General features: G+C 41.7%; 1 protein-coding gene across 2 annotated transcripts in view; it reads right to left on the bottom strand.

The window, feature by feature from the left end:
- Positions 1-645: 645 nt before the first annotated feature.
- The window catches only part of LOC141741851 (transcription initiation factor TFIID subunit 4-like), a 141,984-nt gene continuing 123,750 nt past the window's right edge, over positions 646-18,879 (bottom strand). For both annotated transcript variants that reach the window (XM_074582940.1, XM_074582941.1), the window contains exon 15: positions 646-1,280. In XM_074582940.1, coding sequence (XP_074439041.1) covers positions 1,113-1,280 — 168 coding nt within the window. In that variant the 3' untranslated portion in view covers positions 646-1,112. The remainder of the gene's footprint in view (positions 1,281-18,879) is intronic.

The raw sequence follows: 18,879 nt of genomic DNA, 5'->3' as shown, positions 1-18,879 counted from the left end.
GAGGCGGCTCGGCTGCCCCGTGGGCCCCTTAAATCCCAATTCAGCAAAGCATTTAAAAAGCATCCACCCACCTTTAAGTACTTAAAACTACTCCTTACGCTGAAAGTCCTGCTGCTTGTTGATGAGCCTGCGCGGACGGGAGTCCCGGGTCCCACGCTCCAAGCGAGGGTCGGGCTGGGCCGGTCCCCGCGGCGTCACCTGCTGCCCCTGGAGCAGGACACCCCCAAAACCTCCTCTATGGCGACTTTAAAAATCCATATAGAATACTCTAAAATCTTCACTGAACAATACTCTCTTTTAAAACCACCATTAAACCATACTCTTTGCAATAAATAAATTAAGATTTTTTTTTTTTTTCAGAAAATAAAACCCAACTTGGATTGGTGTTACTAACCAGTCGCTACAAATGTGCAAAAGGTTGAGGAGCTCTAGAAAACACCGAGAAGCGAGTCCGGGGAACTCCGCTGGGACCAAACGTGCAGATTCCATACACTTAGGATCTGGATTAGCAAATGGCTCAGGAAATGAGCTGTGCAGTAAAAGCAAAAATCCCAAATATATAAAATTTGTGGGAGTGTGCAGTGGCTATTCTCTGAACTGTGCAAAAAATTGCAATTATAACTAATCTAAAATAACACCAGGTATCGCCATGGTTAGTCGGTGGAAACTGTGCTGGTAAAACCGAAGAGAAAAGCAAACCAGCACCGCGGTGAGGGTAGAGGTGAGCCCCCGGCCCGGCCCCAGCCCCGCGTACCTGCCCCAGCCCTCGCCGTGCAGCGGCTCCCGCCGGCTGCTGCCGCTCCCGTGGCCGAACCGTGGCGCCGGCCACTCCAGCCCCAGCGGCCGAACGGAGCATGGCTTCCATGTCGGTTCCATCTGTGGATTTAACGTTTCAAAACCTTTTGCACATTTTTTTGTGTGTTTTTTATAATTTTTTTTTTTTTTTTTTTTTTTTTTTTTACATAAAGGGAATTTATTGCATGTGTCTGACAATTTTACAAAACAAAATTACTGGAACGTTGACTTCTGAAAAAAATAGAAGGCACATTAAAATGACAGCTTTTCAATGCAGGTTGAGCTTCCGTATGGAGAAATCAGTACAGTTCTTGGCTTTATTTAAGCAGAGCTCGATAGAGCAGGAGAGAATGGCTCGTTTCTCGCTCCTGTTCCATGTAGAAGATGAAGTCCCTGAGGTTTACGCGAGTTATTTTCTGTCGTGCGTACTGCCTGGAGGAAGGCGTCCCCACGCCGGCCTGGCCGCCGCCGGACACAGCGAGGCCCTACAGAGAGAACACAGCGACGTCAGGAGGCTCAACAGCACTGAGCTTCCTCACACTCTCAGGGTTACAACCGTTAACCGCTGGATCGTTTTAAATATCTTAAATGGATTATTGTGAGCCTAATTCTCAAAGTGTTACGTGAGATTATTTTTTTTTTTCTCCTCTGTTCTTCTGAGTCTCACCACCTGAACCTGAGTAAAGAAACGCGAGTGAAAACACACGTGAGGCTACACCTTGTTCATTTACAACAAATATGTCTGATTAATTCTCCTGCTGCAGTCACGTTATCCGTAGATGTATTTGGCCAGTTTAATTTCGGGAGCCTTTTAAGGACAAAACTACTTGCAGGAGATAAAGCCATATTCAGTATATCAAATGCCTGCCCCATCCTCTCCCACATCCCGGGAACCGCACTGGGAAGAGGCCAGTGGTGCGTCAGGATGGTGCTGCGAGTCCCAGGGCCCCCAGTCCTCCCCCGGGTCTGCTGGGAGATGGAAAAGTCAAATAGAAAAATCACGACGACTCAGACATTGTGCGATAATAAAGACAAACATCAGTATACTATTTTCTAGACCTATGTTAAATAATTTTTTTGTTTGTTTAGATTGGTTCAAAGCTACTCAGCTACTGAAAAGCTCATCCTGGCTTTCTGTAGAGAGGGGAAATCCACCAACGGCCTGAGAAGACTGGGATCTGAGGATTTAGAAATGGAAAGGATGTTCATTACAGGCTCTGAAGTCTTGTGGAGTTTAAAACTGAAACCTGATACATGCACACGTTCAACCCTTTTTTCATCCTTAGGAGACCATTGTTTTTATTCATTCTAATTGATTTCTGACAAAATAAACCGTTCTAACTTAGAAAAATAGGTTTTAATCTCTAAAAAGACTTAAATTATTTATCAAACCTCTAAGACATCTGGCGAAGTTTTCAATATTTTTAAAATCCCAAATTTACTTACTGCTGCTCTTAATAACATACTTTGCTTTCCCCAGGAAATACGTATTCTAGGATCTTGATTTTAGACATTAAAAATATAGTTAAGTGTAATTTTACTACTGAAAGATTGTAGGGGAAACATATGTGGTATATGGCGAGTAAGACGTAGCACTGGGTTCTCTGTTGCTTTGCTCTCCGTGCAGCAGCAGCCGCCGCCTGGCAGAACTGCACTGGTCCAGTTATTTCTCCTATACCTGATTATTAAATCACAGAATTGGGGCAAACCCAATTCTCTGGTAACCGCAAACACAAAAGGCTTAACGCAGTGACTGGATGTGGCTGCGCTTGCAGGCAAGGGAGGGAGAAGCCCACAACCTTGGAGCACCACGAGCATTTGATGTGAGGGACGCCGTTCTCCAGCACGGAGCAGTTTTGTTAAGAGATGAATTGATTTACCCCCCAACCTCCCCGCGCGCAGGAAAAGCAGGTGCTGCCCCGCGAGGGCGGCTCATCCATGCTGAAGCCAGGCACATCCCCAGTGCACAATCCATCGACTCCGCTCTGAATTCAGCCTCTGCGCCAAAACCCTTTGCATCCCTACAAGAAACAGCAGCATTTAAACTCTGTATCTCCCCCAGCTCTGGAAGGGCACCCTCCCTTTAGCTGCCCCCCCCCGCATCCACCCTGCCAGGGCTGCTGCCACTGGCTCCAGCTCTCCGAGAAACCAGGGGTGTTTCCATTTGAAATCAAGTTGACTCAAAAATGTTTTTCTTTCTTCTCCGTTCCCCGCGTGGTGCATCTCTCCCCCCTGCCCCAAGTAACACTTGTTTCAGATTCCTCCTGACTGCAGCTCCCGAGCGGGGACAGCCACACTCGTGAGAAACGTGGCTGCCACCAACTCATTCAAAAATACTGTCCGTAGCAGACCCGACCAGAACCAGCCCGCACACGCTTCCCAAACGTCAACAGAAAAGCTACTTAATTTTTAAAGTTTTTCTTCATATAAAACCATTTTTTGAATCCGTTGAGGTACACGTACAGCAAGTAACTGCTTTCCCTTTGCACAGAGGAGCTGGAATTAAGATGGGATAAGTCATATTCATTGAACTCCTGAACCGTTCCCTAGGAAGAGCCTACGTACCCAATGCGACATCCCCACAGGACACGAGGCCGAGCACATTCATAACCGCACTTGGGAGCCACTCAGTTACCTGATCATGTTCTGCAGTCGTTTTACAAGGTGGAAAAATCCTAAGAATGATTTTAGAAAGCACAGAAGCACATCTGTAAACTGACAGAACAGTAACTTACATCTGTCAATATGGTCTCTAATTTAAATTAAAGACCAATTTGTTTGGTACTGCATCGTACTCAAAATTATTCTGCAGATGCTATATAAAAATGTAGAGTACTAAATGCCACAATTTTTTAATTAGATACACGAATGCAAGCATAGCTAAAATTAATTGCAAAGAATAGTGAAATTGAAGTAATGCAGATTTTTCTCAAGAAAAATCACATTTTTTATCAGCATGACAGACTTTTCATTATCCCAAACAAGCCCTGTGTTGTCTGTATCTATGGCAACTAGTAAGAGTTACAAAGATAAAAGCTCTAATAAAAAAATTAATGGTTGTAAATAGTTTACATCCTTTATTTCCTGGCCTGCCACACCCAAGCTATTACCAAATCACACCCACTCAAATATACATCAGTACTAGGTTTTGTATCAGTGAACTTCTATTTATAATTTAAGGGAAATTTAAGATGTTCCAGGAGAGGAAAAAAAACACATTTAATTTATGTATGAACTCTTTCTGCCTCTTCATTTTGAGATTCCTTATGTTACATGAGTTACAGCAACTTTTTATCCCCTTCCATCCTGACTCTCGGTACCGCACGGAGGCAGCCGGTGCCTGACGGGGTCCCCGGGCCAGCAAGGCAGCGAGCAGAGGAAAACAAAGTGTTTTCTGCTCCACCGGTTCCTGGGGGAGCTACGGCGGGGCTTCCCCGAGACCCCCACCCGATTCCCGCTCCAAGAGAAAATCAATTCGCGGAAAATCAAATACAGGAATCTGCAAAAAGGCCATGGTGCCACGCTCTCTGCTAACCTGCAATCCAAGCGCCACACGAACAGAGTCCCACTACTGCAATGGGCTTCAGCGCACGTGGGACACACACAGCTGGCGTACGCACAGCTCACAGGATTCCAAACAACAGTGTTGGGCTGTCAACCTTAATTCAACTGCTGGAAGCTACCTAGCTTGAAATTATGGCTTAAGAAGAATCATCAGAGTAATTACTGGTCCAGTATGCCCATTCTGAAGCAATTCTGAATTTCTGTCAGATGTGACACGAGATTTGGGCCACCCATCTCAGCCTGTTTGGTGTTTTCATGATTGTCCTCTCTGAGAAAACTCGTGCTGTTGGAAAAGCGGAATAAAAACGGTTCCAAATGAAACACTGACCAAAGACTTGGTAGATCAGTAGGTAAATATACAACAACTTGCCAAAGAAACATGCTCTCATAGTTGGGTAAAAATTAAAAGAAATAATCCTGCGCACAGAGAAGCTCGTGAAGCCAACATTTCTCGGGTCCTACTCACCACAATACACCTGGATCCTCTACAGCATTCATCACCTCCTACCCCCTCCACAAGCATTCCCGGCTGCAGCACAACCCTCCACCCATCACAGACACCCCCCCTCGCCGCCTCCCAAACCCTCCCCTTTTTCGGAACGACCTCTGTGGTGGGTCCTTCTCCCACCCTCACTAACCAGCCATCCCATGGGGCGGCACCACGCGATATCTGCCCCCCCCCACCCACCCAGCGGACGGGTGGCCCTGGGGCCAAACAGGCCCCAGAGCCCACCGAGCTCCCCCTGCGCCGGCGGCAGCAGCATCGCTCTCCTCCCCGCGCCCAGCACACCCCTCACACGCCAGCTGTAGGGGCTTCAGCCTCGAGCTCCTTCCTACGCTTGGCCCCCGGCACCGGATTTGATCCGTATTTCCTGAAAGGTCTAAAGGCTGCTGGGAAAGAGGGCTGAGAGACAGACATCTCTCCTGAGACTGTCCCGGGCAAACTCCCCTCCTGCTCAGAAAGTAAAAATGTCTCTGTGCATTAAATTACAATAATTACCTCAGCAGGTGTATGAAAATTAAACCGAGTAACTCTCAGAAGTGTGCTGTTCCTTGCTCGAGATAAAAGTGCTTTCACTTAAGAAAGACGATGTAGTATAAAATCTACACTGATTTTTATACCAGTGATTTCTACTATTGAACAATTAAATCAATTTTTTTCACAAAGCTGTATACCTTCAGCTTTGAATTACAGAACCATGGAAATACAGTGCAACATTCCTGTCAGGAAACACAAAGATAAGGGCAAATAGAAGACTGCATTTAATATTTTATCCATCCTTCCTTCACCAGAAAACAATTCAGTCCTGACATCTCTCCTTTGAACACAGTCTTGAACTGCGGCTATTGCTTCTCCGTGACCCAGAGAGACGAGGCAATAATGATAAAAGATCTGCTGGTTTTCTTCCCAGGCGACACGGCACATCCTCGTGGCGGACTTGCACTTCAAGCCAGGCTCTCAAAGTGGGAATCCTACAGCAGCAATTCAAAGCCACTCTATCTACGGAGCAAAAATCCACCAGGAATTTTGTCTCTCCGGCCTCTGTGCACCGAAGAGGAGTGGGAAGACAAGGTATACATTAGTCTGCTCTTATAAATAAGAGGTCTTGGATCATAAGAAGTATTCTGGAGATATTCTGCAGCGATGATGTTTACTTGCATAAAATGCTATTAGATCTTTGGCTGAGAGGCACTTTGTACATGAAAAACAGGTATAATATTATGTATGATTAGCTGTTCCACGTAATTTAGTGTTTAATTCAGCACCTACTGAGGCTAATAGTAATGATTTCACTGATCTAAATGAGAGCCGAAACATCCTTAAATCAGCATTCCCCTGAAGAACAGAAAAGTAAGTAATAACTGTTTGTCAGCACCTCAAAGATTAACAATACTGTATGAAATATAATTATATCTACAAAAAGACTGTGCATCTTCATTCGCCCAATATGGTGGCTTTGCAAGTGTCTCCAGCGAGATTCATCACCAAGAGCTGTCATTTAGGCCTTCAGATCAGCACCATTTGCAGGGAAGATTAGATACCATTATTTCTTCGGAAGCTAGTTATTTTCCTTTGCAAACGTTTTTATCCTGCACGATTTTAGTGCAACTGTTCCTCCAGACTCCGTTTTGGCACGCGTCCGCTTGCTACACCCTCTTGGATGCAAATGCATCTCGTTTCCCCTGGGCACATAAACACACACCTCGCCCCGCAGACAAACATCAGAAAACCTGATTTGCACAAGTATTTACAAGTACTTCAAATACCAACACAATTGCAACATTTCAAAGACAGCATGCAGTAATTTTTATATTAAGAAATAATAAGAGGAAGGTAAATCATACTAAGACGTAGATACAGTGAAAATTTTTTCTTCAGATGTGATCACTTTAGTTTATAATTACATGATGCTACTTCAACCCGAAGCACTGGGCTGCCATTACACGAAGAACGCTTTCTATGTACCTGCGCTTTGCCTTTATTATGTTTAGCTGAGGCACATATGCAAGTACCATTATAATTGAAAACCTGCTTTGTAAAACAGCCTCGCACCAAAAACTTCCATCTGAGAAAACTCGGCGTCTGTCCCAACCTGACCATCTACTGCGTCCTCTGAGACAGCATCCCCCGACTGAGCGAGGGCAGGGCAAAACCCAGGCTACGCGGTGCTTCAGTGAGAAAGGACTGGGGATGCCCCGATGGAAACCCATCCTTCGGATGAAGTTGTCCCTGATGGAAATCCATCCTGTGGATGAAGCTGCCCCAGTGGAAACCCATCCTGTGGATGAAGTTGGCCCTGATGGAAACCCATCCCATGTATGAAGTGTGAGGCAGCCACGGGCCGTGACATTGACCTGCTCAAGGGAGATGGGTGTTCAGCCGCCCAGTCCTCAACAGGGCATTCTTAGGAAGAAACCAGGCTGCAACTAATTTTGACTTCTTAATCAGTTTATCCATGCAGATATCTGAATCATTAATGTGAGAAAGAAAAACCTCCAGTTTTTCCTGCACAGAGCTACAGCTCTACGTTCTGCGAAGACTTTTAACCCGTTCAAGATCTCTCTGCATCCCTCACTCGGTATGCAGTAAAAATGGATGCCGTGTACCCTCCGACTTCTCACAGCACACTGACGACTGGCTTGGCGGTGCAGGCTCCAGGTCTTTTCATTTACTTTGCTCATGGACCTGCTCTTCGCTGCAGCAGTAGGTCTTGCCAACATCTTTATCCACAAACATCTCATACCTACCACAATTCACTGCCTTACTTGGACTTAAAAGCAATGACAATTTTACCTGATTAAGAACTCTAAGTTTGGGCTGCATTCTTGCAGTAGTAATTATGAGTGGAATATTCTATTTATCCTGTTTCCATCATACACGTATATTTTCATTTTGTTTGGAATGTTTCTCCTCCCATGCTTTCCAAATGTTTAATCAAGTGCTGCTCCCTTTGAAATACTAATCATGCCAAATTTTTTCATTGTTATTTTTCAAGCATTGTGGTACTTTTCCCTTCTCATCTTTCAATAACAGCACAGGGGGTTTTTTTGGGTTGTTCTTTATTTTTTTTTAAAGGACTTGCCCATCTTACTCCAGCCCAGTCACGCTGTACATCCTATATTCTCGCTCCAGAGTCAAGAAATGTCAAGCCAACTTTGGGAGAAGCCCTTCAGCCCAACTTGCAGGATCCACATTTTCCTTGAACCATATTTGATTCCCATCTGAATTTTCTCGTGGTAATCCTTGATATTAGTTCAAAATCATCCCAGTGTTACATAGGGGGTGGCCCTTTCGTTTTCAGCCTGTATGACTGTCACTTTCATTTAATCAGAAATTTAGAATAATTAAAATATTCTTGACATTCATCAATCTCTAGACACATATAACTGAAAAATTTAATTGTTTAAATATCTAATTAAAATATACATAATTGCTAGCCAGTAAAGGTTGCTTTTTTGGTCTATCTCTTACCGAAGACATGCTGAGCAGAACAAGCGTAGGCGACAGGGTGGCTGGGGGGGACTGGATTCATTCATAGCTGGTTTTGATGAAGACAAAATCAGCACTAAGAGGGGCATCGTGACACTTCATGAGCTACACTTCATGAGCTAGCTCTATCTCACCTCTTCAAGGTGAGACACAGACATCATAAAGCTGTTCCATATATTGCCAGTCGAAGCACAGAAGACAGAGAAAAAAATACCTAAATCTTAACACTTGGGGGAAAAAATATTCTTACAAATGCGAAATCTAAACCAAAATCACCTTCTCAACTCTTGAGAGCATGAATTGCCCTCATTCATCTCAACTGAGTTTCAGTTCTTAAGCCTAATTATGATCGATTTTTTTTTTATATATATATATATATATATATATATATATATATATAAGTCTGGGTATAACACCCAGACTTTAAAATGATTACGTTTGCAACTGTGGGCCATCTTGTGCACTCCCAGCAATTGTGCAAGTGCCAATCAAGTGACTTTATGCACCACTTGCCAAACAAAGGGCAAAAATAGCCACAGATCTACCAGCTCTTGGCACGTTTTATTCCTGTGTAAAATTTGCTTGTGGATTAGTTACAATCTTCGAACAGCGGTATAAACCTTTCCCTATAATTACCAGAGGCTCCGCTGTGGATTGAGGGTAGTATACGGCCCTAATTCCAACACCCAGCCCATTAAATAAAACAAAACAAAGCAGGCAAAGCGGTTATCTCAGAATTGATGGCAATAAAATTGAGCCCTAAATGCTAATACCTTCAGCTTGCAGGATAAACACATTGTCAGAACACAGTCCAGTCTACAGGAAATAAGACGTTAACATTTGTAAATAAAATGTGGAAGACGGCTAACACTCTTTCTATTCCTGCAAATATCATGGAACACAATTAAGGCCTGGTGCATTTCAGACATTAGGGAGAGACGACCGAGTTCAGCAAGGAGAAACTGCGGAATAATTTAGCGATTCACTTCTTGATTTCTTACAGAAATCTTTTTTTTTTACTTTACTAATTTCTTACAGAATTCTTAACACTTCTCTTTCTTACAGATGTCTCACTCTTGACTCTTTTTAGGTTAGTGGTTTTGTTTGTTCAGAAAATATTCGAAAAACTTAAATCAGATTGGCACAAATAACTCTTGGAAGAATGGTTCCAAAAGGAAACGAGGTGGGTTTTCTGTCCTACAGACATCAGTAAGCTCATAGGAGGCCCCATTCAAGACGTTCTTTCATTTCCCCTTCTACATTACGAAGGCAGTCCCTTCGTGTCACGGCCACCATCATGCTGCACTCTTTCCCAAATCCTTTTTGAAGTCCCCCGCCTCTCTCTCTCCACACCAGGATCGCTTCTCCAGCACTCAGCGCAGACACCTGGTGTGACCTGCACGTCTCCACCACTCTTCATTGCTCTCTGTCCTCAGACTGCAATCTGATCCGCCACCCAACTTCAAACCACTTCAGCAGGCACACTTCCCACACTTCCACCAGCTTGCTTTTTTCTTTTTTTACAAACCTCTGCTCCATACTGTCCTCTAACCTCTTCGCATCAATACAGGTTCTTCCTTCTCTCCATTATCAGAGAAAACAAGCCAGCCAAGCCTTGAATAAAAAGCAGATCAGTTTAATCTACAAGCACTATACCGACAGTATAAACTTTGCTCCAACATTTCAAAAACCCTGTAATCCCCTCCTACTTCATGAATTCCCAAATCCTTATCTTCCTCCAGCCCATTTCACCACAAAGCAAACAACCAACCTTTTAAAGACACTTATAGTCAACACAGCCAACAACAGAGAATAAACCTTGAATTTCAAACTAAGCCTTTTGAAAAAAAAAACAACTTCATTGTTTTGTAAAGTTAATCCTTTCACACTCCCCCGATGATCCCAGACGCATCTCTTTTTATAAAGCGGGATTAAATGAATCACAAAAAGTTTCCAGAAGATCCTTTAACCGACTGTATTTTGCTGTAACAGAGAGACTGAGCAATCCATATTAATATCTAAAAATAAAAAAATCTCTTCAGTCTGCAGATGATCACGGAGGAGACATGGTAACATGCAAAAACATTTGTTTCAGATGCTAAAGCGCTGCTCTTACCCCTAACTTCCCATCTTTACTATCCTGATCAATTTGGATACCACTCAGACAACCTCAAGAAAAGGAGAATTAACAAGTAATTATCACCTTTCCTTTATTAGAAAAAACCCCAATATATATAGTTATTAATTATTTAAAATAAATTAAAAACCAGACAGCCAAAATCAAAGGCTCCATTATGAACAACTCTAATTAAAACGGATACTATAACACATAACAGAAAATAATCCAGACAGACACAAAATCATCTAATACCATCAATCATTTCATACCTATTGAATAGCTAATACTAACAGGGTCTGAAAGTTGACAATGTTCAATGTCTAAACTGACAAGTCTCTCAGACCCAAAATAAAATAAACATGAATATTATATAAAAAAAAAAGAGGGTTGCAAGTGCAGAAGAAAAACCTCTCCCAAAGTAGTAGCCAAAACCGAGGGCTCGTGATGGGATTTTTTTTGGCCAAGTTAAACAAGAGGCAGTGGAGTGGAATATATTCCCCGTCTTTGGAAGGGAGCTGGCACAACCCATCATCAGCAACGTGAGAACTCGAGCAGATGATGGAAGAGGGCAAGGGAGCAGACATACGCCAACGTACACACGCACTGAAGAGGATTACTAAATTAATTAGAGAGGCAAGTGAAAAAACACGGTGGAATTCAGAATGCGCTCAATAGTATGGAATGATGCTACTGGCCTATTTTTACCATTGGCAGGGAGAGGAGAAACAGCGAGCTCTAGTAGGAGCAAGTGCATTATGATACAACACAACATGAGCATTATAAAATGCGAGATGAATCTCAAGCCCAGAGGCTCTTTAGCACCACTCCAAATCACAACTCTCTGCCTTCATTTTTCTTCTTTGCTACCATTCCACTTCTTCTCCCACTACTTCTGACTTCATTAACCCTTTTTTCTCTTTCTTGCCTTCTACCTTCCTATTTTCACGGTATCACATCAGATTCTTTAAAAGGCGTCCGAGGAACAACAGCAGAGATCAGGAGTGGGATTTTCAGAAGTACTCCAACCCAGTGAAACTCCAGTTGTTCCCAATGAGGAATTTATCATTTCATTGGTACCTGAATAAGACAGCGTGCTCTTCCGAAAACCTGGCCCCTGACTAAAAGTTACAAAAATCATAAATCAAATTGTAACCTGTTTTTAATGGTCTGAATTCAAGTGCTGTGAATTTGTTTTTTCTTTAAATGCTTTCTCCAGAAATTCACGTATAACGAGCCTGAAACAGACTTCCTGAAATACAAGCTTCATTTTAGCTTTTTGGGAATTAGAAAAAATACAGTTGCATGCTATGCCTGATTCTTGGTATCCCTTTCTGGAACAGTGCGTTCTGCTGTGCAGTTTAACCAATTACAGCTTTCTCATTCACCTGCCCTGGAATTATGAAATCAATTTTTCAAGAGCTTTTTTGGTCTTTCTGAAAACCTGCGTTCAGATCTCACGGCTCTCTCCACACAGTCCATACACTGCGCTACCTGAACGCATGCGGCAGTAACATATGGTACAGTAGGTTATAACTATTTTACCATCTGTTCTAGCTGAACTCTAACCTCCATAATCCCATATCAGCTTTTCCCACTAACTACCGCAGTTCTTAGAGCTTGGCTCCTACTTACCCTTTTTAAAATCAAATTGTAGCAAAATGGACAGCCGGATTATATGCTGCTCTTCCGAAGCCTCCACTGCGCCCCAGGTGACTTTATTTGCTCAGGATTTTAAACAAATAATTCCTTCAAAACTATAGGCTTTATTTTTTCCCCCAATTAAGACAAATCAGTAACCAGAACATTCTTTATTCTGAAAAATATTGCTCAAGACCCTCCCACATTCTTTACATACTCATTTATAAAGTATTTTCTTTCTGTTGCGCTCTTATTTAGAGAAGTGCATCACCTTCAGTGGAACCAGTGCGGGCTCAATACTCTCCAAAAGCAAACCTCAGGTTTTTAGCAATGCTGCCCGCGGCGCACGGCTCCGTCTCTGTCCGACCAACTCACACCATGAAACAGACAGGAGCGAATTTGGGTTTTGCACAAACAGCAACACTACTGAAGCACCTTACCCTCTTGCTACTCTGCGCACCCATAAAAACTAAACAGTAGCATCAGATTGAAAAATAAAACGTTAATTTTAGGGCAAGAAACAGAAGTTCTCCCCACAGTTTGGAAAACTGGACAGATTCTGTAAATTGAGAGAAGATATTAAAAACTTTTATTACTATTATTGGGGGGGTTTTGTGTTTTGCTTGGGATTTTTTTGGTTTTGTGGTTTTGGGTTTTTTGTTGGGTTTTCGTTTTGTTTTGGGGTAGGGTTTCTTTTTTTATTTGGTGTGTGGGTTTTGGTTTTTTTTTTTTTTTTTTTTTTTTTTTAAGACTTGCATCCCACGTCATCAGGTTCTATTTCATATAGACATTGGAGTTTGAAAGACTAAGCTTTAATTCTAGGGGTTGCCAGAACAGCTCACCTGGAGGACTGCTTTCAAATTTAAAGTCTGCCTTGTTCACAAAAACTCAAAGAATAGCTACACAGTAATTAAAATCCATGAAAGACCGTGGCTTTGGGATAATTTATATATGCCCATACAAAACTATTACATACACACAGACACATGGAAAACATATCTGTATTTTTAATAAACACTAATGCTAGCTATGAGAACATATGCACCTCTAGTTTTCATTATATATAAATAAAGCATTAGCACTTGACAGTACTAGTTCTTCTGGATGATGAAATTGAAGAAAGAATCAAATATGGCTATCACCAATTACTATGTTACAATATCTAGTTTCAACTCAAAACATGAAACCGTAACAGCTCAGTAAACTTCTCTGACTCATTGTCAACTGAACCAGGCTGTAATGCCTACACAATGAAAAGAACATTTGTAAAAGAATACCTTTGTAAAATGATTCAACTTTTTAAATTGGTATAATCCCTTTTTATTAAAAGTATTCATATCTTCTCCATTTTGAAACACCGTATCGTTCCTACAAACGTTGTTTCCCATATGATTTCTGTTTAGTGTCTGAACAAAAGGAGAATTCGATTTTTTGAATGGGTGAAGAAATCAGTTCATGAGATATAATTTTGCTTTTTCACACGAGTAGTTTAAATATGTTATTCAATGTTATGCTGAGGCACAAACATAAGGCATGGAGGTTAGAGAAGTCCAAACTACATACTAATCTGCTACCTCAAATGTCTTTCAAAATCTGCAACTGAAGGATATGATGGAAACGTTTGTTTAATTAAAGAATACCGAATTTAATTGTAATCTGGGTCCTATTACACAAACGGCATACAGTGACTATACAAATATACAGAGTCCCTGAATACCCATATATAATTCCATACGTGCTTTTCAACTACACAAAAGCATCTGTATTTTATAGCTCTACTTGGGGGAAGAGAGAAGCACTTGTTTTCTTTTGGAGCTTATGCTAAAGCAGCCTCTTCCTTCCCCATACAATGCAAGAGAAAAAAACGCGTTAATAGGTAACAACTAGAGTTTACACTCCACTTTTCCTCTCCAAATATCTGAGGACATTAGCTTCCACACACCCCCCCCCCCCCCAGTTGTCTTTTGCATTCAAATATTTCCACCTCTGCATAAAAATGACTTTTGTTATGCAGTTTCGTAGACTTTCCTAGGTTGGCACCCCAGGAGCATCATCCTGATTCCCAACACAAAACCATCTAATTACCCCAGCTGCATAATTCATTGGCCCATCACTAGCATCTGGCCAAGCCCTGATCTTATCTGAGGGACTGCAGGGAGCAGGGCTGGGAATGTGCTAGGGGAGACACCTTGGCCAGGGCTTGGCAACCGGAGGCCAAGCGCTTGTCTCGGGCCCTGGGTCTCGCCCCGGAGGAGGAGGGCAAAGGACAGGATGCCACCGGGCAACCTGGAGCTCGGGCATCGCAAGCAGCCGGTCCCGGCTTTGGTGGCTCACTCTGCCGGCAGGTGAATCATTTAGCGAGAGGTTTCCACCCGAGCTGTGATCCTCCACAGCCCCACACGCTGCAATGAGCCCCGCGCGCTTTGTGATTAACCGAATTACGGCGGTAATGAGCAAGAGAGAACACTTGAATTGGCAATACTGTAAGTATATACTACAGGCTCGCCTCAATCGCGTTGGAGGCAAGGCTGTAATTTGAAAATCAGACATTGCTCAGATGACAAAACTGAAACACACTTACCATGTATTCCTTACTTTGCATCTATTTTTCCTACAAAGCTGATGAAAAGCTATGTACAACCACACCATTCTGGCAAACTTCCCAACGGATACAGAAACCTTTTAGACACTGTCTACAGAGAAATTCTGCAGGTCCTTTTATTAGTGCTTGTTTGCTTTAATTTACCAGAGTTGCTCTTACGTTCCATCTAACCTTTGAGAACCAGCATCCTGTTTGTTTTCATGATCAAGTATCTGCAATTCACTAAATTACAAATAAAGAGGAGACCTGGGCCACTCTTGGTGCCAGCTAGCAAAACACCTTATGCTCTCACATAAATTTCAAATGGAAAGAAATGATTTTTAAAAGAACGATGAGTTGGGTTCTAACGTGTAAGATTTTTACCGCATAATAAAGACTAAGCCGGAAAACATTTCAATTCTCAACAATGTTTTCATTCTGTGTTATAACAAACCTGAGTGGCACAGACTCGTCACCCCAGTGGCGAAGGCACTACTCATCTTTCATCTCCCAGATCCGGGATGAACCGCTCGGCAATAGACTCACTTTCTCACTGGAAATGTCATCTTGGAGCTGAGAAACCTTCTTGACAAATATGTTTTTGAAACAGATGTATTTTTGCTAAACATTTTATCTTTGACAAAAACATCTTTTGACAGAGAAAGTTTCATTGCAAATGTTTTTCGCCAGCTCTAATCAGAAGAAGTTTGACTTTTAGGGCCCAAGTGGGGAAAGCTGCTCAGACTCTGCCTTGTTGAGTGGGACGAGGGCTCCCTGGCAAGAGGGATGACCAGTGCTGGAACTCCAGGAATGGAAACAGATGTCCATTATCCATTGCTCTGCCCTGGTTTACCTGTGTTTACCCTAAATCAATAAGCTGCAGGTCCTTCTCACTGTGGCATACAGACCAAGGCTGAGAATGGGACAGGAACCTGCCGCCTCCTCCTCAGCTGCTGCTCACAGCCATGTCTGAGTGGCTACTTCATGTACTTAAGTACTAATTAACAACAGAAATGTTTAGAATAAACGAGTAAGGCCAGGGCATTTGAGAAAGAGTTAACAGATGTCCTTAACATTGCTGCTGGCCTAATAACGTTGCTGCAGTAATTTATTTGATGTGGAGTTTATTTAGCTGCTGCAAACATACCGGGTTATAATAATCATAAGCAGGTTGCATTAAGCACAACGTATCTTGGGTGTGTAACGGTGTTAAAAATAATGCCAGAAACAGTGTGCCTTTAGAGATATTATATGTGCAATATCTTCTGCAGTCTGATTGTGCAAAGCCAGCCAGAAAGCATCTTTCAGACTTAAAAAATGATTTAAAAAAAAAACCAAACCAAACGCAAGACTTCTTTTACAGATAATTTCACCTATATCTTGGGATAGCAAACATTGAATTCAAACATCGAATCCTGGCATACTTCAGTAAGCTATCAGCACAGCAGCGCTGCCTTTTTTTCCTTTGAAAAATGAAAGAATTAAATTCAAAACAAACAACTTCAATTTAACACCAAACTACAGGATAACCAATCTTAAAAATGTCAAATTGTAATGGATCTTAATACCCATATAAAACACAAAAATAGTGGCATTGTTCCTCGGTAATGCATAGCAACCTTACAGAATTTCAGTGAAGGAGAAAGAAGGGAAAAACACCTTATTACTTCTAACTCCTGCGAGCCATTTTGGTCTCCAAAGGTTTTAGAGCGCCCGAGGCCATGTGTCTGCAGTGTTTCGGGAAATGACTTGCCTTCGCACGAACACTGCTCTGTTCTGCAGCACTGCTGCCCCCCAGCAGCCCCGCGCCCGCCGCTTAACTCTTCCCTACCTGCTGCCTGCCTCCCCCGGCCGCCGCAGCGGCGCAGCCGGGCTTCTCCTCAGCACGCCCCCCCAAAAAACCCCCAACCCACAGACCGAAAAAAACCCCCTCTGCTGCTTCTGACAAGTTCTCCCAGAAACAGACAGGGCCGGAATTTATCCCTCTAAATCTCTGAGAGGAGAAGGAAAAAAAATCCATTTTAAACTAAAATATTTGGTAGCAAAGCGAGTAGAGCCGGCAATCATCGTGAGCTTTGAATGTTGGTCTGTTTTACCTCATTAACAAAGAACAGGAGAGAAAGTCATCAACAGCCCCATAGGAAACAACGGCACCACTAAAATGCTCCACCTGTCACTGTATTTAGATTTTTAATTACAGTCCCAACACCACATAACAGGCTACAAATTAAGTCGCTGGATAAGGTCTTACAACTATTAACTGATTTGTCTGAGGAGCAGCGTATTAAAGGGAACAGGAAATAACCCAGTTCACATAGACAGAAAGAGAAAAATTTAATCCTCCTCCTAATTTTTTTTAAACTCACTTAGCAGAGGTGTTTTGTGTTTCCCTCTATTTTCTGCGAAGATTCAAGGCTATGCACTGCGAGCTATTTTGCTTGATAGCTTTTTTAAAAACCTCTAGAAAATTCTTAGCCAAGGTCACTGCTGATTGACTCAAAATATGACAGTGTAGGAGGCTACTAAAATATTCCGTTCATCTCAGAGGTTGAGTAAGCAGCTCTAACTAAGAGGAAAATCAATATAATACTTCACAGTGAGGAAGAAAATGGAAAATAGTTTAGCAGTTAAGTGGTTAATGCAATTCCTAAGTGTTCAGCAATCATTGCAATTTAGTGCCATTTCGATTATTACACAATAAACAGACCATGTTGTCTGGAAGCAAATTTTTATGAGTATAGCTGAAGGGGTTGCAACTTATTTAGCTGCTGAAACTCTAAGGGAAAGAACATTTCTGAATGCTAACACTACAGATCAGAAATATACAGGTACACTAGAAAGGTTATTTTTAGGTCACTACTATGGTAACTAACCACACTGACCTTTAAAATTAGTATGCAGTTCAAGAAAAATGAAGTTCAGTAAAATGTTCTTTAAACAGGATAATTTTAATAAACAATATCGCACATCCTTACAGCAGAATGTTGTCACTTTTTACAGCTATTAATTTTACTTTTGGATCATAGCATCACAATATAATGTACCAGAGTACCATGATGCAGAACTGACTAGGAAAAAAATGTAAACAGCCAGAAATCTGATTAAACTGTCATTAATTTATGTTTAATTTTTTTTTTTAATTAAAAATGTCTATGTTTATTTTTGCAGAATAAAATAAAACTGCTAGCTGGAAAAGGACAATTTTTCACATAATGTGAAATCGTGGAAAGATTCAGAGTAAGTATAGTTAAAATCATCTTATCTTGTCTCATTTTGTTGAAATACAGAATTTTAAGTGGATTTCAAGAGCAAACCTAGTTCTGCAATTTCTAAACTCAAAGACAAAGAGGCAAGAGCTATGTTCAGGGCAGATGAAATAAATAGCACAAGATTAAGAGTTACAGTTGATGGCAGCAGGGACTCAATAAAGGAAACAGTATTTTGAACAAAAGTACCATTTGAATCCAATATACTAATGTTTACTTAGACAAAACTTCAATTAGAGTCATGGTTTTAATACATAATGTAGTATGTGTCAGTCCATTAGGTAAGAAATGGAAATCAAATTTTGGCTGGTCATGAAGGTGTGCTGGCTGTTCAGCAAAACCACCATTAACAGGGAAAATATTAACGAGTATGAAATTCTGAAACTTCCTAAGTTCCAGTTTACCCCGTCAACTTACAGTCATCAAACACAGAACACGACTGTTCCAATTTCATGAAGATTAGTCTCAGCCATGTTTGAGACAGCTTATAATGCTATATCAAATGGCTGATAATAAACCAGATACGTAGTCAGAAAATATTATATATGTCTCTATGTGTGTGTATATATATACATACATATGGAGAGAGAGACACACACAAGCATTTTAGTCTAGGTTATATTGTAGACCTTTTATAAATTGTGGCTCTTCCAGAAGAATAAAAAATTTAAATTTTACAAAGGGAAAATTTTATTTGCATTTTTTCAAGACTCAATAGGCTTCTGAGTAACATTGCTCTTGAACTGACTTTTAAATGCCTGGATCTCAATTTCTATGAAAAAAGGAAAAAAATTCTCTACAGGTAGTGGGATTCTGGGTCACCGGTACTGTTTTCCTGTGCTCCCTGAACAGCACACTGTACCCACACCCCTCTGTTAGTCCCAGGCTGCAGAGGCGGACGCTGGTCAATCAGTAACTATACCCA

This window comes from Larus michahellis, chromosome 4 (assembly GCF_964199755.1).
Source record: "Larus michahellis chromosome 4, bLarMic1.1, whole genome shotgun sequence".
Classification (NCBI taxonomy): domain Eukaryota; kingdom Metazoa; phylum Chordata; class Aves; order Charadriiformes; family Laridae; genus Larus; species Larus michahellis.
Note: the sequence above shows the minus strand (reverse complement) of the source record. Positions and strands in the feature narration are given on the sequence as shown.